The 26,910-nt window shown below is 41.3% G+C and overlaps 1 protein-coding gene across 2 annotated transcripts in view; it reads left to right on the top strand.

Moving 5' to 3' along the window:
- efna3a (ephrin-A3a) overlaps positions 1-12,266 on the top strand; it is a 72,313-nt gene extending 60,047 nt beyond the window's left edge. Inside the window, exons 4-5 of one of the 2 annotated variants that reach the window (XM_026157373.2) lie at positions 841-915; positions 12,004-12,266. In XM_026157373.2, the coding sequence (XP_026013158.1) occupies positions 841-915; positions 12,004-12,122 (194 nt within the window). In that variant the 3' untranslated portion in view covers positions 12,123-12,266. The remainder of the gene's footprint in view (positions 1-840; positions 916-12,003) is intronic. The other variant, XM_026157374.2, reaches the window with a different exon arrangement.
- The last annotated feature ends 14,644 nt before the right edge of the window (positions 12,267-26,910 follow it).

The following is a 26,910-nucleotide window of genomic DNA, read 5'->3' as shown; positions in this document are numbered from 1 at the left end:
GTAGGAGTGTGTAGGAGTTTGAGCACATGCGTCTACACATGGGAGAATGTCAACTGTCAACTGTTTCTTATGGCTGTGATGTGCATGCATGAGCACATTTAGCCAGTTTACCAGCTCCAACCTTTGCTTAACAAGGTCATTTAACAGCTTGCTATCAAAAAACATTTCTGGTTTCAGCTGCCTTCTTTTCATTCTGTGTGTGTGTGTGTGTGTGTGTGTGTGTGTGTGTGTCCCACCTTAAATCCTCCAAGTATTTAAGATAAGAAAGAAATGTGAATATTCATGACACATGCTTTACATCCTTGATGAGCTGCAAATTGCTACCAGCCTCTGTGCACGTCCTCCGTTAATGCTGTTCCATCCACCTAACTCTGTATCGCAGTCACAGGCTTACACAGACAAACATATTAGCTAAAGAAAAGAGGCAGAAATACACAAAGATGAAGAGACACAACCCAAACATCATTCATTCATGGTTAATTTGCCTGCGCAGACTGAGTTTAATTCCATGTCTGCACGAACACTGAATGTGATAATGAATTCTGTTCCAAATGCTTTTAATGTTTTAATTTTCACATGGGGATTCAAAGTCTGCGATTTCTTCATGCTTTTTCAGTGGCAGGGGTACACGGACTCCTTCATCTTCTTCTGTAACTGTGCAGAATTTAATGGTGCCTAAAATTCACTCCCCCCCTTGTTTCGCAGTGCTGTCGTTTTAATGGAGTGTCTTCTCTCCTTGTCTGTGTCTCACTCTCTCTGCCTCTGTCTCTCTGCGTTTCATTCCTTCCTCTCCTTTCGTTCCTTCTCTCTGTCTATGTGTGGCTGTGATGTGTTTCTCAGTCTCCCAGGCAGACGAGGACTCCATTCAGACTCCCGATTACACAGTCAGGCCAAACATCAAAATACACAACATTGGTGAGTGACTTTAAGTTGCCAAAAGTGAACAGGAACCAGTAGCTCCGTATTTGGTTTCTGCAAAGCGTGATTTGTGCACCAATCATTGTGAAAAAATAACCCAAATCAAGTATTTTTTAAATCTGTGGTCAGGGAAAGAAAATCCATAAGCCGTAACTGGTTGATCGGTAAAACCTCAATTTTCTGCTCTTATGATGCTCATCGTGCAATGTGGGCAAGACGGTGCACACAGCAGCTTATGGATTCCACAGTACTATCATGCACCTGCTTTTTTATATATACACTCTAATTATCTATTTACTTATATACTATAAAAAAGGAGTGTGCCAAATTATTATTACAAATTGGGTCTTATTTTTTTCTGTTTAGTTAGCATCGTTTCTATTGGTTATGATAGCGAAATAATTGCAATAAGCGGCATGGAAGCACTGAACCAATACACCCAAAATGGAAATGGCCTCAGTACTGACCTCATTATAGCATTCATTCATCAGTGTCTTTATAAGATTAATTGTTTCCTCTATCTGCTGCATTAATTCAGTCATGATGCTGCACAGCAGTCTCTGACCTGACGTTATCGTACATGAAAATGATTTTAATGAGTTGCACACAATGAGGCATAAAGATTACAACTAAAGGTAGAACAAAGAAAAAAAGAAGCACTGGTATTGGATTATTAAGAACTCTTGTAGTTTAAGTTGCATTTAAATGTAAGTACAACTCCCTTAATGAACAGGAAACCTCCTTACAGTTATGGTAAGTGCAGTGGCCATTGTTAATTCAAGAAGCACGAGGGATTGTCATAATGAACAATTCTGATTATTATAACATTAATAATTATAATACAATTATATGGACAAGAAGTATGGGCACATCCCATTCTGAATCCACAGATAGTAATATGGAGTTGGCTCCCTCTTGCCGCTCTAACAGCTTCCATTTTTCCTGGGAAAGCCCTCTATGAAATTTTGGAGTATCTGTGTGAATTTTTACTCATTCATCCAGAAGAGCATTTGAGGTCAGACACCAATGTTAGACAAGACAGCCTGGCTCTCATTATTCATTGAAGTTCATCCCAAAGGTGTTAAAATGGGTTAGGGCTGAGGTAAGGGTTCTGTGCAGTCCAGTGAAGTTCTTCCACACCAGACTCGATAACTCCATGGATGCTGTTTTGCGAAATGGGAAACTGTCCCCATAAAGTATGGAAGGAAGCATGGAATTGTCTGAAATGTCTTGGGAAGCTGAAGCATTAAGCTATTCTTTTACTAGAACCAAAGGCTCAGGCTAACCTAAGAAAAACAACCCTCCTCCACTTAACTTTACAACTGGCACACAGGCAGCTTTCTTTCTCTTGGTGTTTATCAAACCCAGTGTCATCCAGCAGACTTCCAGATAGAGACGGGTGAGTTGTCACTTCACAGAGCTGCTCCAGTCCACGGGTGACGTCCTTTACATCACGCCACCTGATGCTTGGCACGCAGCTGCTCAGCCAGGGAAACCCATACCATGAAGTTCCCAGCGCACAGTTTATGTGCTGATATTAAAGGCAGCGGAGGTTTGGAGCTCTGCAGTTATTGAATTCACAGAGTATTGGTAACTTTAACGCGCTATGCACCTCAGCAGTTCTGCACTTGCACACTTTGTAACTTGACATAATCTGACACTTCGCAGCCAGCCTGCATGGCACGGTGCTTCATTTTTATACAACGGGACTGAACACACCTGAGTTCAAAGATTATGAGGTGTAGCCCACAATGCTTTTTTCTAGATAGTATATATAAAATTTTTGCCTTTGTTTTCTCTTGCAGTTTAGATTGGCTTTAAAACCTGTGTCTAACAGATTGTATTATATTTAAAAAAAAATTGATGTAGCCTCCTAGTCCGAGAAATAAAGCCAATAAGCATCTTTTCCCAAGAAATGTTTGGAGTGAATCACTGTATTTCCACCACAGTGATTATATGATGATATTTTACCCACCAAAGACGTCCCTGCGGAGGGGTTATTATTTTCTGACAGTTCAAGAACTCGGGCTTTCAGCGCTAAACATTTCTGACTGGTCAAGTAGCCTGCTTGTACCATTTTGGGCCAGTCTGTCTTATCTCACAATCATTTTCACGATATTTGGTAAAATTCAGTTTACCTACTTTAAGGTATACCACAGAAGCTGTTGGGTACTGTTTGTAAACACTACATTCAATTTTGGAGCTGTGGGAGTGAGAACAAGAGCAAACAGTGGTGGTTGAGTGAGGTAGAAAACGAATGTAGAAAGGGAAGAGAGAGAGGGAGGTGTTAGCAAAAAAGTGATGAATCAGAGGCATAAAATGTTATTTTCTACACAAATAAACATTCCCACACCCAAGTAAATGTCTCAAACTTCCATTCTGGTGGGTACAGTGGTGGAGTGGGTAGCACTGTTTCCTCATAGTGAGAAGATTACCGGTGTGAACTCCAGCCGGGACTTTTCTATGTCGAGTTTGCATGATCTCCTTGTGCCTACGCAAGTTTCCTCTGTGGGTTCTGGCATTCTCCTACAGTCCAAAGACTTGCATGCTGGTTAACCAATGATTTCTAATTGGCCATGGAGGAACACAGGTCGACCAGTGCAAGGAGTAGAGGTAGTGAAGGTGGATGAGTTTATGCACCTGGGGTCAACCAGCCAAAGAAGTGGACAGTGTACAAGAGAGCTAAAGAAGAAGAGAGTGCAGGCAGGGTGGCGTGGTTGGAGATGAGTGTAAGGGGTGCTTTGTGGACAAAGAGACAGGAAATCGACCTGGAGTTGAAGATGACAAAATGCTCATTGTCAGAGTACACCAGAGAATCGGCTCAGATTGAGCAGATTAGAGAAAAAGTTAGAGAAGCAAGGCTGAGGTGGTCTGGACATGTGCAGAGGAGGAATAGTGGATATACTGAACAAAAGATGCTGAAGCTTCTGGGCAGGAGGAACATGGGAAGATCAAATACGAGATTCATGGATGCAGTGAAGGAGAACATTAAAAAGTGTGGTGTGACAGAGCAGCATGCAAGGGAAAGGATGAGATCGAGGCAGAGGATCCGCTGTGGCAAGGCCTAAAAGGGGGCAGCTTAAAGAAGAAAAAGCAGTTGTCCAATGATATGAGGTCGATGAAGTGCTTGAAGACTGTATAATAAAGTGCTGTATGGCTAAAATGTGACGTGTAGTTTAAAGCACTTTCACAGTCATTAAGACTAGAAAACAGCTGTAGAAATGTGAGTATGTTAGACTCCCCTTTTTAACAGTCATTATTTGTATAGAAGTCTATGAGGAAAATGACTTTACTTCTCAGTTCATTTGTGGCCCCAGTAAACACTTATCGAATGAGCTCCCAGTCACTAGTTACAAGTCTTACTCAATACAGGGTGATGCTCATTTTGTAAATCACAGTCATATTTAGACCAGGATGTAATTTAGGGCGAGTCTACCTTGATGTTGACAAGTCTATATGAGTGTGTAGTGCCAATGGTTTGTCAGTGAGACCTGACCTTGAATCAAAAGCATAATCTGGGCTCCAAAGCAGGACTTCACAAACCAGTGGGAGACTGGCTGTTCCTACATTTCAACTATTAGTCTTGTTTAGTATGTTAATAATTAAAACAATACTCAGGAGTTTTGAAATCTTCAAATGTGGCAATCTATAAAACAAGGAAGAAAATACTCCCACAATGCTCGGCACGGGCGCGCACACACATGCACATTCACAAAGAAACACCATTTTTCTTCTTCTGTGCGAAATCCAAGGTCAGCAGAGGTCTTGTAAGAAATGAAAGGCCCATGTTTACCTAAGAAGAAAGCATGTCAGTGAGCAAGTCAATTGTGCAGCTGAGTGGTTACATAAACCCTCTATTTTTCTTTGTCTTTCTCCATCCCCATCTCAAACAAAAGCCTCTTGCCGGGAATCATTTAGTATGCTTGTTTCTCGGAGCTGTAGGCAGTCTGTGACGAGAGCTAAGAGAGTGTGACCTGCCTGAGATAGAAACTGAGACCAACTGAGATAGAATGAAAAGAGCTCTTGAGCCATCAGCAATGAGTACCTTCAGAAAGAGGAAAGGCAGAAAACAGAAGAGAGAGAGCGAAAGACTGAGGGAGAGACAGTGTGAGACAGAGAAAGTCAGACAGATAAAAGATGGGAAGGGAGGCAGTGAAAGAGAAAATGCAGCAGGAGAAAGTCTGACAGAAAGAAGGATAGATAAGGCAGAGTGAGAGAAACAGGCAGAAAAAGAGATAAAACCAGAGTGGGAGCAGAGAAGGGGGAGTGCAGAGAGAAGGGGCAGAGGAAGAAAGAAAAGCTCAGTGGTGGGCGAATTGCTCAGCAGTAACTCAGGCTCGAGCTTACGTAGAATTTAATATAAAAAAAAAAAACACGCGCACACACACGCACACTGGCAGGGAATCATAAAATATCATAGCCTACGGTGTTGTGATGCATTTTGCTGAATACATTTGGAGAAATAACAAAATCAGGACATACAGATCTATGCGCACACACTTATAACAACTCATGGCCCCGTTGGCTCAGCTGACCGCTGGACACCCACTCTGTGACTCACCCTGAGGACCAGACCCACCCACGGACTGGCTTAACGTCAACAAATCTCTCCATCTCTCCCTCACATGTGTTTAGGCCTGCCTTCATCCTCGTTCCTTTATTATTAGCTTCATTTCTACGTCACATTTTCCTTATTTAACAGAGAGTCTCTTCTGTTGCAGATCCTATCCTGCTGTTGTAGTTTTACCCACCATTTCGGCGGATGTGGTTAAAGGGCAAGTAAAAGCAAGATAAACGTACAGACTGTAAACAAATCCCCCAGGCCAGTCAAACTTACTCGGAAGGTCAAATTAAGGGCAACAATAAAAATAGGACCCAGGCTGTGCATGGTGATCATTCATCACACTTTATAATTTGTGAAAGGAAGCGCTGATACCATTTGCAGACTGCATGCAAGCAGTGCTTACTAATCAGTTTTATGAAACAGCCCACTGTGGGCTTGTTTACAGTCTGTCAGAATGTCTGTTTCGCTTGCATTTTTTCCCCAATTAAAAAGCATTTATGGATCTCTGCAATTAAGTGTAAAATGAGTTGATTTGCCATTTTTGTGATATTTACTTTTTAACCCCCCTGCAACTCACCTCTCATCTGCATGTAGCTGTGTTCAGCATTAATTATGGATAGCGAATCCTACAGCAAGCTGCTCGTAGTATTGTGCTACGAGAATTCAGTGTCAGTATTGCTTCTTCCTCCATGAATTAATCATAGGTTTCTAGTTTGCTATAGCAAAACCATAGCACGCTCTGTTCATCTTTCCTACTGTGACATACCTGCTCTTAAAATCTTTCCACCTGAGTGTCTGCAGCAGCAGAGGAGGTCTAAAAGCTTGAACATAAATTAGATGGTGGACAAGAAAATACAACTGGAAATGGATAATTCACACGCATAAATTTACTTCTTTTCACCGTCTCTGTTTATATGCAGAATTTCTTCAAATCAATCATAAAATGTTGTGCAAACAAACACTTTTTTTTTGCAGTCTGTCCATCATTCTAATCAAGTCTGGTAAGTTAACTGCATAAACCTTGGTGAAGTTAGCAGATGTTGTATTTTAGTAGCCACCGAACAAAAAGACACCTGGCTGCCATTTCACTCTACTGCGCTAACCAATCAAACTAAACAATTAGTGATATGGACATCGTGCTGGCAAAATTTTCAGCTGACCTGGCAGCTGAATTTTGGGTTGTTAGTAAGAGCTGACATAATGTTTTTCGTGACAAGATGAGACATATGGTGACTAAAGAGTACAGTCATCTGAAAAGGTTTTCACATGACTCTATGCAGTCATGTGAAAAACCAGCTACATCCCATGATTCAGTAGCTTGCAGAACCACCTTTAATAACAGCTGACAGTAACATGAAGTAGCTGCTTTCTTGGCCCACTCTTCCTTAAAGCATTGCTTCCCTTCATTGAGGTTTGCAGGCATTTTTTATCCACAGATCTCTTAAGATCCTACTACAATATTTCAGTCCGTTTGGCATCTATATTTTGATTGTGTCATCGCAGGACCTTCATGTTTTTTTTTTTGTCATTCTGTTGTAGATTTGCTGTTGACCTGTTGTACGGCTCAGTTCTGGACAAGCTTTCGTTTTCACATGAGATTCTAGAATGCTTTAATATAGAGAGGAGTTTTCGGTAAACTAAAGGACTGCAAAGTGCCCAGGTACTGTGGCTGTAAAACAAGCCCAAATCATCACCACTACACCACCGTGGTTGACAGTTGGTATGAGGTTTTTCTGCCGATATGCTCTGCTTAGTTTTCACTGAATGTGGCGCTATGTATTATGGCCAAACATCTACACTCGTTTTTTTCATATATAACTTTGCAAAGCTGTGCTGCCATGTTCTTATTAGAGAAAAAACAAAATTATACCTGTTTAGTCTTTTTCTAATTGTATTGTCATGAACTTTAACATTTAACATGCTCACAGAGGCCTGTAGAATCTAAGATGTAGCTCTTGGGTTTCTTGCACTTTCTCTGAGTATTGCACAGTTTGACCTTGGAGTGAATTGGGTGGAAAGTCCACTCCTGGGAAGATTGTGGCATTGTGTTAACACACACCTGAATGCTTCAGACCTGCGAATTGCCAAAACATCTGCTTTTAAGTGTAGAGGTGCTCACACTTGCTAATGATGAGTTAATTAAGTGCATTTGATTAGTAGCACCTGGCTGCTACTTATCCTCTTAAATCCGATGGCAGTGGTAAGCCTTTCCTTAGTTTTTAGAGCATTGCACAGAACTCTGTGAAAATGCTCTTTTTCACATGACTGCAGTCTCATATGATCCTAATTTCTGCCGCTATCTTTATGTAGATACAAGGAAGATGGCATCCACAGCTGGACCTACGCACGGGACCTGGTTGAAATGCAAGTTGAAGTAGTAGATAGTCATTCAGAGGCCTGAAACCAGCCTAATAACCTCTCAACGTTTAAGTTGACGGAGTCAATGGTCAGCTTTTAGTGCACAATAACAGCAGTGCTCAATGTTAGTCAGTGAGTGCTAATTGCTCCCCCGGTTTTATTGGTAACAACAATCAGTGGACTGTTATTTAGATCGAGTGAAAGCCGTTTTAATATCCTCCACAGTATTACACCTCCCCCACTGACCTGGAGAGCTGTAGGCGTGCAAGATGGGCCCATTGCCTCATGTTGTTTATGCCTCGCTGCAAGTCTAGCATCATTGTGGCATAGCTGGCACGAGGATTTATCAGACCAGACAACCTCTTTCCACTCATCGACAGTCTACTGCTTTTGTTTCTTATCTCACTGTAAATGCCTTGAGGCGGTTCACCGTGGACAGGAGAGCTACCCTGCATGCCCATCTGTTGTTATACCCCCTTTCACACTAGACTGCACCGGATTGTGCGCTTGGAAATTGATTACTATATCCTACAATTGTACTGTGATGTTAGATGTCAAACACTGGACCTTTGATAACTTGTTATGGCCCGAGGCAGGAAGTGTTCCCCACATTCATCTTCCAATGCCGTCCTCCCTAAATAGCAAGGGTTTTGAAGAGGTGCATATTGTGTGGGGTGGTGATTGTCAAAGCTCACGGCACCCACAAACAAGTCTGTAAGAATCAGTTCACATGCACAGCAACTTTCGAGAAGAGACTGTGCAGTTGCTTATGTAAAGGTAAGGAACGTTCGGCTTTTTCTGGAGGCAAAGGATGTCTCGTCTTCTCATCTCCAACTGTACGCTGTGCCTCAGACTGTTGAAATGTTGTTAGAGAGACAATCCACATGGTGTGGCGGCCTCGCGGTGACCTGTGGGTCTTACCTGAGGCAGCGCCTTAACTTAGTGTTCCTTGTTTGTCTTCACCCTGATGCATTGCCGTGTGAATGTCAGGGTTGTGCGTCATCAGACAGATGCCTCGTGTTACTTAAGAGAAACTTTGACGTGGTCAGGAGTCATGCAGTGAGAGAGGTCGCTTTACTCTCAGAGAAAACAAAAACAGAATTCCATGCATTTATCACCTGCAAGGTGATTGCCATCTCTCTCTGTTATCACCAGCTATCTAGTTTTTTTCTTGTAATTAGGTGCCAGTGCTGTTACATGTAGGTAGTTCAGACAAGAATTTAAAGTTGCAATGAAAAAGATTTTTAAAAAAAAGAGAGAAAAACATTTTGCCTGTTCAATTTTGTGCTTTTGTAACTGAAGCCAGTTTAATTGTATGGAAGACTGGAGCTTTATATCACAAAATAATATAAAAGAGAGGGGGGGGATTTTAATTGATAACCATACTGGTTTTGTTGTCTGTCAGCCAAAGCTTGTCAAATAAATATCTTTCTTCTACCAAAGCAGACATGTTGCATTAAACTACTTTTCATATAAGGTCAAATCAGTGTATCATATATATATAATGCCCATGTCTTTACTCGTATTAGTATTTCAGATACTGTTAATGCTTTAATCTTGTGCAGAAGTCTGTTATTATACAAAAAAATCAGTGACAACGAGTTTTGAAATTTTGAGTTCAGCTCTTCATCAGTGTGTACAAAGGCTCTCAGGAGACAGGTACAACAACGAGCCTCTACAGCCATCTGTAAAACACGGTTGAAGCTCTGTCATGATTTGGTAATACATTTCAGCCAGTGGTGTTCAAGATCCTGTCAAAACTGATGGAGTTATAAACACAGAAAAGTATCATCAGATTTTGATACCATAAAATTTGCAATACCATCTGGAAAGCATCTGATTGCCAACAGCTTTATTTTTCAGCAATGATCCCAAACACACTGCCAATCCAGTTAAAAGCAAGAATGGCTTGGCCTCCCCAGAGCCTGAACTTCAATATTATTGAATCAACGTAGGATCATCTTGACAGAAAACAGAAAAAACGCAACCAACATCCAAGTTTTAAATGTCCTTCAAAAAGCCTGGAGAACTATTCCTGAAGACTACAATTTTTAATTAAATTCAATTTGATTTATTTACCTCAAGCCCCTTTATATTTTTTAAGACCCTACAATAATACAAAGAAATCAAAGAAAACCGTAACGATCATGTGACACTCTGTGGGAAGGAAAAACTCCTTTTTAACCCAAAGAAATTCCCAGCATAGCCAGGCTAAGTGAGAGGCGTTTATCTGCTGCAACCAATTGGGGTGAGGGGACGAAGACGGGACAAAGACATGCTGTGGAAGAGGGCCAAAGATTAATAATAAGTAATAGTTAAATGTGCAGAGGTGTACACACAGTGAAGAAAAAACACTCAGTGCATCATGGGAATTCCCCAGCACCCTAGACCTATTGTAGCGTAACTAAAGGAAGATTCAGGGTCTCCTGCTCCAGCTATAACTATATGCTTTATCAAAAAGGAAAATCTAAGTCTAATCTTAAAAGTAGAGATAGTGTCTGTCTCCCAAATCCAAATTGGAAGCTGGTTCCACTGAAGGCTCTGCCTCCCATTCTACTTTTAAATACTCTAAGACCAACAAGTAAGCCCCCAGTCTGAGAGCGAAGAGCTCTAATGGGGTGATATGGTACTATAAGGTCATTAAGATAAGATGGGGCCTGATTATTTAAGACCTTGTATGTGAGGAGGAGGATTTTAGATTTGATTCTGGATTTAACAGGGAGCCAACTAAGAGAAGCCAATAACGGAGAAATATGCTCTCTTTTTCCAGTTCCTGTCAGCAGCATTTTGGATCAACTGAACGCTTTTCAAGGAGTTTTTAGGACATACTGAAAATAACGAATTACAGTAATCCAGCCTAGAAGCAATAAATGCATGAACTAGTTTTTCAGCGTCACTCTGAAATGGGATGTTTCTAATTTTAGAGATATTGCGCAAATGGAAGAAGACACTCCTACATATTTGTTTAATATGTAGGAGAAACGCCAAGCTCCTCACAATGCTACTGGAGGCCAAGGCAATGCCATCCATAGTAAGCTTACTTTCTTACGAGATTGCATACTTCATTTGTACACGAGTTGTTGTATGTTTGCAAGTTTCAGTAAATTGCTGCACAGATTTCTTATTGTCCTATCAAAATATAAAGAAATGAGGGATGTACCTCAGAACTGTACCTGCCACACTAGTTACTGTGTTTTGTGAACACTGAGGATGACAGCCTAACACTGAACAATTCTTCCAAACATGAAAGGTGTGATTTGTCTCTGCAGTGCTGCAGCATTAGTATTATCAGTAGTATCCTCTTTCTACTAGCTAAAAATTGTTTGCCGGTCCCTCCCTTTCCACTATGGGGCTAATTTTTGAAAATGTTGACTACACCATCCAGGAGCTTGTAGAGCACTTCATGCTTATGTGCCCAAAGCAAGCATATATGAGCATGATATGAGACACAGCCTACATTTCCAAAATGTGCTGATGTCATTAAGTAATTGCAGATTTCTTCTATAATTGGGTTTATTTTATATAGAGAAGCTGGTTTCGAGCCCAGGCATCCTACAGCTGTAGGACAGATGGACGTGAAAGCTTTGTTTGCTTTCTTTTGGTTTATTTTGATTTGTAATAACCCTCTAGATATAATGGGAAGCATTATGTCGAGGCAGAACATAATCACTCAGTGTAATCCACTTTTTACCAAATAATACAAAATGTGTTCTCCCGGCTCTTTCTCCGTCTCTCCCCTCCAGCTAATGTTCTGTTGTGTCTAATCAATGGCAAGGCCATAGTAATTTGGTGTGATTGAAATCCCTCCAGGATAAAAACATCATTAGTGTGAGGAAAGGAAGAGACACACACATACACACACACACACAAAAAGAAATAGATCAGAAACAAAAATGTTTTTAATTTTCCATCCCAGGGGGGAAATGGCCATATGTAGCTGATTGGTGGTTTGTTGGTAATTGCATTATGTCTCTTTCTCTGCATATGTTAAGGCACAATTTGAATGCATCACACACTTCCTTTAGATTGATTAATTAATAATGTAGTAATGGTTTATTCCCTTCTGTCTTCTGTCTGACACATTTTCCCTCTCGCGGTTTTACATTCTTGCTCTCTCTTTTCTCACTTTCTTGTTTTCTCTTTTTGTGGTTTTTTCTCTCCAGATGAATTTAACCCTGAAGTCCCGAAGCTGGAGAAGAGCGTCAGTGGCAGCAGCCCCTCACGTGACCGCCTTCTTCTCACCGTGGCAATGCTGCTCGTGTCTGCCGTCCTTTTGTCCTAGCAACAGTCGCCGAGTGGCACTTCATGCATAGCTGGACCCGGCTTTTGCAAAGGGCTTTGTATCCACCAAGTTTGTGATTACGTGAAATCTGACAGAAACACACAGAGTCAAGGTGCAACTGAAGCGCAATCAAAAGGACACAGACAAAAAAAAACACGACAAAAAACAACAAAAAAAACAAACAACAAAAACAAACTTTAACTTAGCTTAATGGACTTTAAAAAAAGAGGCCTTTTTTGCTGTCATATTTACACCAGTGTATTTTGACACTCCATGTGCTCCATAGTGTAGGGGTTTACACATTCACCTAACAAGCGAAAGATTCCCAGTTGCATCCCAGGAGGAGACGCAAATCCCTTCGGGGTTGTGTCAGGAAGAGCATCCGGCGTAAAAATCTGCCAAATCAATTATGCGGAGCTACCGGCTGTGGCCTTATCCCTTGTGAAAAAGGGAGCGGCCGAAAGTAGCTTCTTACATGTTGCTGGATATCATTATCACACCACTACCACCTTTATTGCGGGTGTTGAGACCAAAACAACACTCAGAGTCCGACTTCTGCGCTGCTCCGAAGCCTGATGAGAGTAAGAAAACTGACTTGTAATAACTTGGGTGCAGACTACACGCTCTTATTGTAGCATGGATATCAAATCACCGGAGGAATTTAAGCTGCTTTCTCTTCAACTTTGAGCTTTGAAGAAGATTGGAAACCTGGACTCCGCAGCGGCTTTTTAGTCCTTGGACCACAGGCCCAGTCTGATGATGCATTAAACCCAACTTTGATGTAGTAATGAGCAAGATGGACTCTGGATCTGTACTGATCTTACCCAGACTATCAGGACATAATCAGTCGTGATGAGAACTCCTGCTGTTGCGCTGGACATTGAAGAATGTTTTAACACTGATGTGAGGAAGCTGGTGGTAATAACAGTCCAAGAAAGGGGAAAGACTTTGTGATATATCCACGAGCCTTTCAAAAATCCATTTTCACCAGACATCAAAAAAATACCCCTAGCTTTGTGATAGGTACAGATGCAAAGCCTGCATTTCTTAGAAGGTAGCAAGTGCCCTCTTAGAACTAGTCTTTTGTCTGCATTTCCTGCCTTCACACTGTAACAACCCTAGAAAAGTACAGACCCTGGACTAGTAATTTGATGGCACTTAGACGTGGTAGATGTGTGTTTTGTTCTGACGCATTTACCTTCAGCACTTGGCGTAGATTTTCCGGATGTCAAACCTTTCGCTGCAATCAGCACAGTCATTCAGAACGTCACTAATTTACAGTTCTTAAAAAAAAAAAAAGAAAAAAAAAAGAAACTCTCACAGCAGCAAGTCCCCTTTTAATCCCAGACAACCCTGTCTGTTCCTTTTTCCACAGCCAATCAGTGCTGATGACCATTAACAGCAGTCACAGTCACCCTGGAAACAACCCCATACAGTCGCCAAAGTGCGGCAGGTGCCTGAGGAGAAACTGTGCTTTGAGTCTCAAAGTAACGCTGCCGCCATTTTGTTAAAAAAATATATATAAAGACATTAAAAAAAAAAAAACACTTGTGAATGTGCAAATAAAGAGAAGTTCACTTTTTTATATTGTAATACAGGACAGCGTAGGCTTAATCAGATTACAATGTGTGCTTTTTTTAATTTATTTAATTTTTCAAATGTATTTATTTTGTCATTAAACTATTTATTTACCTAATTTATTAGCGTGCATTTGTAGGCCTTTGCTTAATAAGCTATCGTGCCATTTTTTTTAAAATTCTTATTCTTTTTTTCTATTATTACAGTGAATTTTTTACTGCAGCATTTTTGCTTGTGTAGATAAATCGATGTAACTCAGCCTGACACAAAGAGAAGGTTATTGTTCATGACTAATCAGTAGGGACGTACGCGCAGTAACCCCACTCTCATGTAACGGATACTGCTTACCAGATTTTGTTGCTGAAGAGCATGTCATAAACCAACTGTGAATGCAGTGGCAGGCCATGCCGATTGAGGGGCAGCATCTCAAAGTGTTGCGCTTGCGAAATGAGGGATGCGTGCGTCGTAATGTATATTTATAATACATGCCGGTTGTGGAATGTGCGTGCGTACAAGTGCGTGTGAGTTTGTGTGCGTGCGTGCGCGTGAGAGCGAGCAGGGGGAGAAAAAAAAAAAAACGAAACAAGCATATGTGTGCACATTTGTGCGTATGTATGTAGAATGTGTTTGTCCGCGCTTTTCAAGTATGTGGCATTTAGGAATTTCGTACTCATAAAGGAGTCATTTGTAGGATCTGAATATGCAAGTGCGTACGAGAGAATGTGCTCTTCTGTAATGTTAGTTTATGTTACGGGGTTTGGGACGTGGGCGAAAAGCATTTACCGATGTTGAAGACAAGCACACGAAATGTGTTTGCCTTTGACGAGAATGATTAAACAACTGTAAATTGAACCAAGAATGATTAAAACAATGCCAATTAAAACCTTTTTTGCAAATTTAGCTTTGTGTATTTATTCAGGCCTTGTGTTGTTCTGCTCTCCTTCGACTGCCCTTTCTTTATCTAAACTGTTACTCCTTCACAAACCCTGCACTCAGATGTGTTTGTTTTTCTGAAGCACTTCTGGTTTTTTCTTCTCCTTTTTTAGATATGTTGGTTGTGAGCAGACGGCAGTCAGGCTGCAAACTAAAACTATCCTTTTCACGTGGCCCGTCTATGCAGCACCTCCGGTTTCGCAAACACCTCTTCTGCCATAAAACATAGTGACAGCGTGGAGGGAAAGTCACAGATCCAAATCTCCCACTCTATCCATCTCTCTTTCTCTTCTTACTCAAAAAAAAAAAACACCTGCAAGCTATTCATGTCTCCACAAATCTGTCTCTCCACATCACACTTCTTTCCCTTTGCCCCTGTCAGCTTCTTTTTAATCTTCAAACCCAGGACAGAAAGACGCCGACGATCACTAGGGACGAGCCTCAGATGCTCTAATGTCCGTATCAAAGAGCGGACAGAGGGGTCAGATAAGATTTTGTCTTTGATGTTCTACGTCATGCCTACAATCACATTAGAGAGGAAGAGAAAGGCGTTGTGAAGATTCAGCTGTCTGCTTGTGTTCATTTAAAAAAAAAAAGAAAAAAGTGCTGGACGTCCAATTTTTTTTACATGTAGGTTGTAGGATTTTTGCCAAGTTAATTTGACGTACATTACGTGACTGACATAAAGTGGTTCACAGTAAACCAAGCAGGTTACAGTGATGTGATGATGTCTGTTAATGTCTTATTCACAGCTGTTCGACTCAGCTGGGAGGCAGCGGCTCCTGATTCTCTCTGACATTTGTGCATTGAGCTGACAGGCTGATAATTGCTGAATATTACAGTAGGTCTTAACTTACAGTCCCTTGCCTTTTTATAGGTCTGTACTTGCATAAACGATTCAGTGTTTTGACACCATGAAACACTGGAATGGCTTTAGCGTTTGCTCCGGGGCCCAAGCTGACAACTTTAAACATAATTTTTCAGGAAATTGGACTGCTATGATTTCGGCAGTGAGAATCAGTCTGGTTAGTTAAGTACGGGAATTACACTGTCATGTCTGCACCTTAAATTCCAGTTTGGAAAAGCATTATTTGTTCTGCTTACTATTTAAATGAGTGGATCAGGAGTGTTACCAGTGGATTTAAAACGCCCACCTATCCCCGAGCGGCTGACAAAGAGCTTCACATCGCCACCGTGAAACAGATACCCAACAAGTGCTCTGTCCAGGCTCTAACCAAGGAAGACATTCCATTAGCTAAAGGAGATGACCTTATGCCTGTTCCGAGGCATATTGTCGTTTTCTGAATCATTTACTGTGAGATAAGCCATCTGTAGCACGGGCAGGTCTGTGCTGTCGAGAAGAAATTCCCCTGACAAGCGGCACCGTCTGGCCCAAACAATGAAACAGATGCCTCCTCCTCAGAGAACATGATATAACTCAGGACATCAGTGACACAGTCAGGGTGAGTAATGCGCCATTCGAGCGCTCTTTGGAAACTCCCCTTTCGAGGTTGGGAGTCATAAAAATGAGTTGGGGCTCATTTCAATCTAAATCGACTGTTTTATTCTTACAGTCATGCAGCAGAAGCATAAAGTATATCACACTTTTCTTTTGAAACACTTGACATATTCTGATTCACTGACATAAAGAAACGTTCACATAAAAACCTGGTTAAGCAAACGTCTATAAACTTTTAGGAATAGTTAGTCTGATTATAATTTCACATATACCTTCATTGGTAGCTTGTGACACTTTTTTGCACCAGTTATATAAATTAAATGTCCGGTACGGTGAGTTGTTGGAGGGTTGCATTTGGCTTGCACAATCCTGCGAGTTGAATGAGGCTGGAAGGATGTCTGCCATGAACTGTCTGGGCAACGATTCTTTTCCATCAGCCATTCCTCCAGGAATGATCCGTGTCATTATTTTCTTTGTTACATTATCCTTTTTTTCACCCCTTCCTCAACTCCAAGCCTGGTAGCATTACCTTTTGTTTAAGAATTTCTTGATGGGCCTTAAAAATCATGGTGTGACCAGGTCCAACAAAAGAAAATCAGCCCCAGATCTTCACATTTACAGCATCATGCTTCACTGCTGGAAGAAGGGCTCTTTTGGCAGTGCGCAGTGATAACTTTTCATCACACACAGCAGTTTCGAACATGACAGAAAAGCTCTATTTTGTATAGGCTCACGCCTGAATTATTATCTCCCAGGTGTTTTGAAAAGGCTCCCATTTCCAGGCAGAGTCGTAGTCGGTGTGATTGCTCTCCATTTTGTTACATTTTTACCATCGCAGACGATGGGTAAAGCTTTGTAGAGGGCTTCTTAGCTTTTGCAAACAGATATGCTTTCACTCCCCTCTTCATGATGTCCTCTAAGACCTCCTTTTCCTCTCAGCATGTGGGACTTAGGGGGGCATGCTTTGATAAATATAATATATAAATATGTCCACATGAAAATAGGATGAAAAGACTCAAGGTAAAATAGCTTCAATAGCTCCAGAATGACCACTTATTACATCTATACATCAGAGACAAGACAAACACAAACAAATTGTTAGATTTTTCTTTATCAAAAACATTCTTTTTGTGGTATTTATCTTCCTTGAAATGCTTTTAGCCCAGTGTCCATGCAGACCTAAACTATTTTCTGTGATCTTTATACTACTCAGTGCCTGTATTTATGCACATCATAAGCTTCTTACATTTCGCCTCCCTTTCCTTTGTATCCTTGACTGAATTTCTACGAATCTCTAAATGATTTCTGACAGCACCTTGAGGTTAAATACATATATAGTGTTTGGGCAGCTTTGGATTTATTGTGTAAAAAGTGTGGCCTCACTTTCACATACTTACAGATTCTATATTGCTACACTTTCAAGAGGAGAATCTGTAACAAGTAAAATGCTGGCAGACAGCAGCTGATATGGAGGTTTTGACTCAAATTCGGTGAGCAACCTGCTAAACAACTCTCTACCCATAGATGTCGCCAAATCTGACTTTCACTCTATAACCGTCACAGTAAAGTAGACAGGTAAATAGAGGACACATGACAGACAATATGTTGCAGATTTACTGTAAGTACGCCTGCAAGATAAATAGTGAATTCAGAGAAACAGTGACGGCAGCACTAAGTTGACTTATATATTACGTGAACAGTGCCCTGAATATCTCTTGGTTTGTCCTTTAAGTAGATTTAATTTATGAGCTAAGCTCCTGAAGTTCACTGGGGCTTACATTTTGTATGTAATAACTTGCTCAGGAATAAAGTGTGTGATTATTGTAAACCATGTTTAATGGTGCCTGTGAAGCCAAGGGGCACTCAGTTTTACCAGCATGTTAAGCCAGTTAAGAAAGTTAAGATAAATCAGGCTTTAATGAGGCCGTCAGGGGACATCAAAGTCCACACAGGTAGAAGAAATAGCCTCATAGGGTATATATTGCATAACCGAGTTGACCTACTGTACTAAGAACGTTTCTCAACCCAGCAGGATTATAAACTTTCAGTAAATTCCTGCTATTTCTGTTGTACATTGAAATCAGAGTTTATTCTTGTCGTAATCTGAGCTCAGGGGGAATAGGTTTGTTGTTGTTTTTTACTTTTTAATATCTTTGGTAGAGACGGGATGTTCTTTTTACATTTCATATGTATCAGAACAGTACTCAGGATTGTGCCTATTATTAAAGACAATGACAACTGAGAATTTGATCAACTTACGAGAGGTTATATTCTATTCTTAAACAGCACTTCGAAGTATTTCAAAATACATTTTTGGCTTTGCAGAAGAGGCTTTAAAGCAAAGTTTGTTCTTGTTAGAATAAGTTTTATGACTTCATTAAAGTAAACAAGAAATAATTAAATGTCACCAGTAAGATAAAACAGAAAAATTAAAGAAATGAAAAGAAGTGTGACAAAAATAGAAACACAGACCCAAAATTGAGCTTTTTTCATTTCCCTGCATTGTAAAGTAAACTAACACGATCTGTTTGGACACTTACAGACTGAGTTTTCTATGTGAGTCACGGTCCTGTGTAAAATTACAGTAATTATTGGTACAGACATGCCAGACTGCTTTGAGCTGATAAGAAAGCAGCAATAACCACTTACAGCCGAGGTATGCAGAGCATCTCTGAATGGGCAGCACGTGGTGGTGTAGTGTTGTGGAGGATATTTTCTTAGCACATTTTCAGCCCTATAGTTCCAACTGAACATCATTGAGGCATCGCAGCCTACTTGATTATTGTTGCTGACCACGCCCATCCCTTTATAACCACAGTGTATCCATCTTTTGATGGCACGCGATTATACAACATTTCAAAAAGTTCAAATCTGCACAGACTGGTTTCTTGAACATGATAATAAGTTCACGGTATTCAAATGGCCTCCATAGTCACAAGATCTCAACTGAATAGAGTCGATTTTATCTTGTGAAACAAAAGATTTTCTATACGAGCATCCTCACACAGAACATCACATCCTGGTTTGGGAACAGCTGTGTTAAGGACCAAAAAGCTCTTCAGAGAGTGATCCGTACAGCAGAACGCTGCTGCAGGATTGCTCTCACCTCACTTCAGGACATTTGCACCAGGAGATGCCGGACTAGAGCAGCGCAGATACTGAAGGACCCGTCCCATCCTGGCAACAAACTGTTCCAACTTCTGCAATCTGGTAGAAGGTTCCGCATCATCCGGGCAAGGACGGAGAGACTCAAGAGGAGCTTCTATCCCCAAGCAACATTTCAAATTCCTTTAATTTTAAATATGTTCATTTTGTCTATTTTGTAAAATAGTCAGATTGTCTATTCTTATTTAATTCACTTAATATACAGAATTCACCTTCTTGCTGTATACATGCTACGACTGCACATTCACCTAATGTGTATATTATATATAACCCCACCCCCCTTTGCACAAGTCGAGGAGCGTGTCAGGTTACATTTGACTGTGTGTTATACTTGTATAACTATGCATGTGACGAATAAAGAACCTTGAACCTTGAGAGTCACATCATGGATGTGTAGCCGGCAAACTTTACAAAATGTGTGATGCTATTATGTCAGTATAGCATCATATATAGATATGCAAACCAAAATCTCCGGGGAATGTTTTCAGCATCTTGTTGGCTCTATGCCATGAAGAATTAAGACCCTCTTGAGTGCAATCCTGTGATAGAAAAGTGTAACTAATAAAGTGGCAAGTGAGTGTATATGTAGTGTAATAATTAGCAAACAGATATGAATGCAAAGTGGATTTCCCAGAACGTGAAACTCATTTCTGTTTGGCAAAAAGGAGGATAGCAAACTTTGTGAGAAGAGAGAACTGGAGCTCCAGAACTGCAGCAAACCACAAACATCCATCAGTTCAGACAAACCACCGTCTAATGAAAAGAGGAAAAATCACCCTGTCAAACAATATCGCAAATGCTAGCCGTCTTATGGCTTCAGCTGGACCAGAGATGTCAACACTACTCACCCAAGTGCATCATCTGTCGGTAAGGGTTGGCTAATGCTAACATGGAAAGAAGCAACCTGAGAAGGCAAAATTCAAACAGACTTATAAGAGAAACTTCCCCACTTCAAAAGAACACGGGACCATTTGTTGGATTTATTGTATTTGGAGTTTCTAAAAGGCAATTGGAGCAAGCTATATTCTAGTGGATGAGGTGTGTCAGCCCTGCAATAGATTTGCAACCTGTCCAGAATGTACGTGTTTTTTCTTAATGGTTGCTGGGATAGGCTCAAGGCCCCATGAATCTAACTTTAATTGGAGGATGGATGGATGGGTGAAATTCTGAAAATACATCAGCTTAGTGAAAACATGTCAAGTGACATAGATAGATGCTACTTTGTGCATATATATGAATGCCGGTGTACCGCGTGCCTTGAATATGGCCATCTTTTTATACAGTCTTTGATCATAGCACGTGACTTGAAAAACTCATGCATGACTCCTCTTATAAAATGAAATAATCTGCATGATCTCAGGTCCACAGCCGCAGTATGATCAAGTTCACCTTGTCACAGGTGAATGCTGAACTTTGTGTTAAATTGTTTGAAAGCATCCTGATGGCCCCCGTTCAAATCATTTCAGGATTTTGGATTTGACTTGACAGTCCTCTAGCTTCAGGTTACTGTGAGTCAGCTTCTCTTCTCCACAGACAGAGCAGGGGGGAATGCACTGAGAAGAGGTGACGAGATGTTTTGGGATCCAACATTAAATCACTTCATCCCTTGGGAAATATGATGTCAGTTCTGGAAACAAAAAAAAAATAGTGTCAGAAAGGGGGAGAATTCTGTGACAGTCCAGGGGGAGGAAAGCTATCAAGACAGTTAACAAGTGTGATGTCAGCACTCACTTTATTATGTTTCACAGCTGATCTGATACCTGCAGCTCTCAGGATGAGAAGGATCTGCGTGTAGTCTCATTAATAGTCCCTTTTGAGCTGATGCTTGGCAAATACAGCAACCAGAGTCAAACTGAAATTTAAATGTAGAACCCGAAAACAAAATCGATATCGCTCGCTTGAACTTTATTGCAGTGAAAACAGAATTTGTGTAGTGACAGCCAACTAATTTAAAGGTCTAAGATGCAGCGTCTCCTGGACATGTTTTTTTTTTTTTAAAGGAGCAGGAAAATGTGCATGTGCATCTTAATTAGAGCAGCGTTAAGCTTCCTAGAGGGCTTTGCTTTGGCGCACATTAATTTGGGCTCTCGCCAATCCTCTCCAGATCAGTTGACTAATGTGTTGACAAGTGGAGGAAAGTCTTTCCACATTTTCAGACTGCATTTTCTTTTTGCAGCAGCTTCTAGTAGTCGGCACAACACCGTGTGTGTGTGTGTGTGTGTGTGTGTGTGTGTGTGTGTGTGTGTGTGTGTGTGTGTGTGTGTGTGTGTGTGTGTGTGTGTGAAAATTCTTTGAATATTAAAAAGGGCAGGATTTGACTGTAACCTTTGGCCAGGAGAAATTGAGGTAGATACGAGGCTGCAAAAGTTTATGCTGCCCTTGTGGATGTCTTCTTTATGCGTTACATTTACAAGGATACCGGTAAACTGTTATCTGCTTTTCCGTTTGGGACGATGAAGCTTTTTGTGAATTATAGAAAACACATCTGGAGTCTGCTGAAAGCTGCAGAAACTTCTTTTGCAGGAACTCTGTAAGGATCTCCTGTGTAGCTTCTTAACTGCAGCGTCTTCTTGCATACATTAACCCAGGCTTGTTTGCAGACTGTGAAGATAACTAAAGAAATCGATGGGTTTGTAATCAAACGGGGAAACGATTGTGTTCCAAAGTTTTCTTGACGCTAACGATCATTCTTCTTCCCTCCAACTTGTTCAAACAAACAAAACATCTGTCTTCTGGAGTTTTTTATGTGTTTGGTTTTGTTTTCTTTATGCTGTGTCACATTTTCTCTATGTCTACCCCCGCTCAGCGCATGGGGCTTTGCATCATTTGTGTCTGATTTTTCCATCATCAGGTTGTACTTCCTGTAACCCTTCTTAACCCGTGTCTTCATTCCCTTCAGTCTCCACGCTGTTGCCTGATCACCCCAACCTCCTCCTCTTCCGCTCCCCCTCCAGATTTAGCTGTAATCCCTCATTTCTGGTTGTCACATCTGCGCAGCACTCAACAGCTGGGGAGCGACACACAAACAGCCACAGGCCTCATGCGTGTGTGTGTGCGCGCAGATATGTAGGCTACATGTGCCCACACTTTGGGCATCTGGTCAAAACCTAAGCCCAGGAATAGCTAATCCTTGACTCTGAAAAAGTTGTTGTGACAGAGTATTTGTGTCAGGCTGATGATACAGGATGTTGCAGACTGACACGAGTAAGTCTCAAAGGAACTAGATAATACTGTCTGAAACTTAGAGGAAGCTATAAAGAGGATACATCTTGTCTGGTTTGTAAACAAATCCAGAAATCCAGACCGAAAAACAAGTGCTACACGCCTGTGAACACGGCTTTAACCATTTTGATTTGAGCCTCTGAATTTCTCTGAGAAGCTGTAGATGTAGTGAAGATGTGTTTACTTTTTCTTACTTTTCCTTGCCTCACATCTTTTTTATTTATTCATTTTTACATCACTTCATTTCCTCTGCTTTCCTCCTCACTGATTGGCTCGTGTGCTCCTTTGTCACCTGACTCAAATCCCCTGCCGCTCCTTATCTAAGGACCGCACTCCCATTCACCTTCACATGGGGTGACGGTTATGGTAAGAGGTTATGTTACTCATTATTTGGTATCATTTGTTTGCTATGTAAATTGAGAATAAGTGGATAAAAGTCTAATCTTGTTTTCTTGTTTACTTTCCAGACTGAGCCGTACACGTGTGTCTCTTCCCTTGTTTACTCTCACAACAACAATAAATCTGAAGGACTGGATTGTAATTTCATGGCTTATGCCTCTCATACATTTTGAACAGATGCCTACAGCACAAAGAACTTGATAGTTAACAGAGGACCCGGCATGACTTTGACATCAAATGATGCATTTTAGAGCTTCTTCTTTTGCTTAAACTTTGAAGCGACCAAAGTGCTCGGTGTATATTTATAAGGAGACTTTTAGATCAGCTAATTTCATCACTGAAAAAAATTATAGCTTTTAATCTCCACCAATCTACTTTTTTCCATTTTTTGAATTCAGGGTCACAGTAGCACAAGAATCTATCACAGCTATCACAGGTTGAGAAGTGGGATACACCTGGGCAAGTCATGAATCAGAATCAGAATCAGAATACTTTATTGATCCCTGGGGGAAATTATTTTTTGTTACTCCATTGCTCCATTTTAAACCAACATTAAGACAAGACAGACAATACACTAACTAAGAATAGTACAATATATACATATACATACATACATACATACATACATAAGTCACTCATAAATAAATAGTTGGAAAAGAAACATGTGTAGTTGTTGCAGCAAACAGTGTGTTAAGTGGATGCGTTGTACAGGGAGATGGCCACAGGCAGGAATGATTTCCTGTGTCGTTCAGTGGTGCTTTTCGGTAATCTCAGTCTCTCACTGAACGTGCTCCTGTGACTGACCAACATGTCATGGAGTGGGTGGGAGGTGTTATCCAACATTGTCTTTATCTTGGACAGCATCCGCCTCTCCGACACCACCTTGAGGGAGTCCAGCTCCATCCCCACAACATTGCTGGCCTTACGGATTAGTTTATTAAGTCTGTTGGCATCTGCGACCCTCAGCCTGCTCCCCCAGCATGCAACAGCATAGAGGATCGCACTGGCCACAACAGACTCATAGAAAATCCTCAGCATTTTCTGGCAGATGTTGAAGGACCTCAGTCGCCTCAAAAAATAGAGACGACTCTGGCCCTTCCTGTAAAGTGCTGTGGTGTTTTTAGCCCAGTCCAGTTTATTGTCAATGTGTACTCCAAGGTATTTATAGTCCTCCACAATGTCAACACTGACCCCCTGGATTGAAACAGGGGTCAAGTGTTTCCTGGTCTTCCTGAAGTCCACGATCAGTTCCTTGGTCTTTGCCACGTTGAGCTGCAGATGATTCTGCTCACACCACGTGACAAAGGAGTCGACCACAGCCCGGTACTCTGTCTCATCATCCCTGCTGATGCATCCAACCACCGCAGAGTCATCAGAAAACTTCTGAAGATGGCAGGTCTTTGTGCAGTGGCTGAAGTCTGTGGTGTAGAGGGTGAAGAGGAAGGGGGAGAGGACAGTCCCCTGTGGTGCCCCTGTGTTGCTGATCACCTTGTCAGACACACACTGTGGGAGACGTACATATTGTGGTCTTCCTGTCAGATAATCAACAATCCAGGACACCAGAGAAGCATCCACCTGCATCGCTGCTAACTTATCACCCAGGAGGGTCGGCCTGATGGTGTTGAAAGCACTGGAAAAGTCAAAAAACATGACCCTCACAGTGCTCGCCGGCTGGTCCAGATGGGTGTAGACACGATTGAGCAGGTAGATGATGGCGTCCTCTGTTCCGAGACGAGGCTGATAAGCGAACTGAAGGGGATCCAGATGTGGTCTTACTATGGGTCGCAGCTGGTCCAGGATGAGCCTTTCCAGGGTCTTCATGATGTGGGAGGTCAGTGCCACGGGCCTGTAATCCTGGGGGCCACTGGGACGTGGCGTCTTTGGTACAGGGACGAGGCATGATGTCTTCCACATCACCGGGACCCTCTGCAGACTCAGACTCAGCATAAACAGTTTATGAAAGACTCCACACAGCTGGGGGGCACAGGTCTTGAGGACAAGGGGACTCACTCCGTCTGGTCCAGCAGACTTGCCTGAGTGAAGTCTCCTCATTTGCATCTCAACCTGGTATTGAGTGAAGGTGATGGGTGGGGGAGGGGTGTCAGGAATCTCACAGGAGGCAACAGCGCCATGTGAAGAGAGAGGCTGGCACAGTGGTGTGGTTCTGGATTCCAGGCTGACTACAGGTGAGGTTGTGGGGGTAGGAGCAGACACTGTGGTGTCGAATCTATTGAAAAACAGATTCAACTCATTGGCTCTATTCTCACCTCCCTCAGTTCCCCTGCTGTTGGTTGGCCTGAATCCAGTGAATCCAGTGAAGTTAACTGACTTACATTAGTTTCTATCAATTAACAGTTAACCTTGCACGCATATCTTTGGTTGGTCAAAGGAAACCTGAGTACCTGGAGTCTCCACACAGGAAGATCCCAGCTGGCCAGTGGATTTGAACCCAGGACCTTCCTCCTATGAGGGGACAGTCCTAGCCACCCTTGTGCTGCCTAGCTTGAGGTCTTTCTACCTGATATTATAAGATAAAGTCCCTTGAGGAAACTGTTGTTGAACTGAATTAAATTGAATTGAACATTCAATCATCACAGAATAACACAACATTTGAAGACATAACGCTGTCCAGCTTTAAACCTTAAACTATTGTGAATCCATTTCATCTGATTTGGTGCAAATGAAAGTGACAGCAGGCGCACTGAGAGGCAAGACAAGACAAGACAACCTCCAAAAACGGAATCGTCTGACTGATTTTTCTCTTGTTTGCTTCTTGCCAGTGTCCCTGCCAGTTAAACAGACTTTGTATTACACTGTAATAATCAAGTGTTTCCTTTATTTTACGAGCAGTGTTTGAAGACCAGTGAGTAAGGAACCACAATACTGTACCAGATTTCATTGGAGCAGTGGTTGTGGTGCAACAATTTGGGGAACTAGAGGAAATGTCAGGAAATGCTTGAGATCACCAAAGTTTGGATTCATGGTGGGAATCGTGAATATTTAAGATTACAAACGTCAAAAATCAAGCTGCAGAATTCAAGTGGACACAAGTGCAGATAATTTTGGTTTCAATGGCATGTTGGTTTTGTCAAAATATTGATATGAGGAGGGATTTTCTTAAAAGTTCAATTTTTGTTGCACTCCAAACCAACGTTTTGTACTTCGTGAACACACAACTCAACTCAAATCGGTTTACTTCAGCTGACTTCTTCAGACGTCACAAGATATCCTGACTCACTTCCCCGTGGCAACGCTTTTCCAAATGTCACATTGACAGGCTAACTTTGCTTCTCTTCTGTTTTCACGTGCTTTGATTCAACATCAGACAGACATCTTGTCTCATTTGAAAGCATTCAAAACGAAACAGGGGTACAGAGCATGATTTCACATACTGTGTTGTTAAGTTGTCATTGTTTTCATCGCTTTTCACTGCCAGCCCTGCACTGGCTTCAGCAGATTTTATTTTTTTGGCTGCAGCATAAATACACTTTGAGACTGGAGCCAAATGCCCATCTAAGCCACATAAGACGTGTGAGTGGCACATTACACCAGCAGGCCACAATGATGAGATGAGATGTTAACACAGACTGGTGAAGAATTTAAATGAAGGAAAGAACAGACTGACATCTGGTTATTAGAAGTTGAAAGTGATAGTAATGTATACATAAAAAAAAAAACGGTAATTTTTTATTTATATTCAAAATCAAACATTATTAACTAAATATTTTTTGCAGTCTGTATAACTGTCTTTTCATTTTTGCACAGGCAGTCTTTTTTTCTTTTTTTTTTCCCAGACAAAGAGCCCCGCCTCCTCTCCGGTGAAGTCATGGCCAAAGGTTTTGGCAGCAACAATTTGAAAGAATATAATTTTTTAACAGAAAGAGCTCGTTTGGCCCGGAATATCTTTTATTTACACATTTAATTGCAATTTTATAAGAAGAAAAAGAAGAACAGAAATGGATCTGACTCTTGTTAAAGTGTGTTTGAAAGTGTCCTATTTGCCTTTTCTGTAGTTTGAATAGAAGCATTAAA

Source organism: Astatotilapia calliptera, chromosome 22 (assembly GCF_964374335.1).
Source record: "Astatotilapia calliptera chromosome 22, fAstCal68.1, whole genome shotgun sequence".
NCBI classification, from domain to species: Eukaryota; Metazoa; Chordata; class Actinopteri; order Cichliformes; family Cichlidae; genus Astatotilapia; species Astatotilapia calliptera.
The sequence above is the reverse complement of the archived record's forward strand: the minus strand, read 5'-3'. Positions and strand labels throughout refer to the sequence as shown.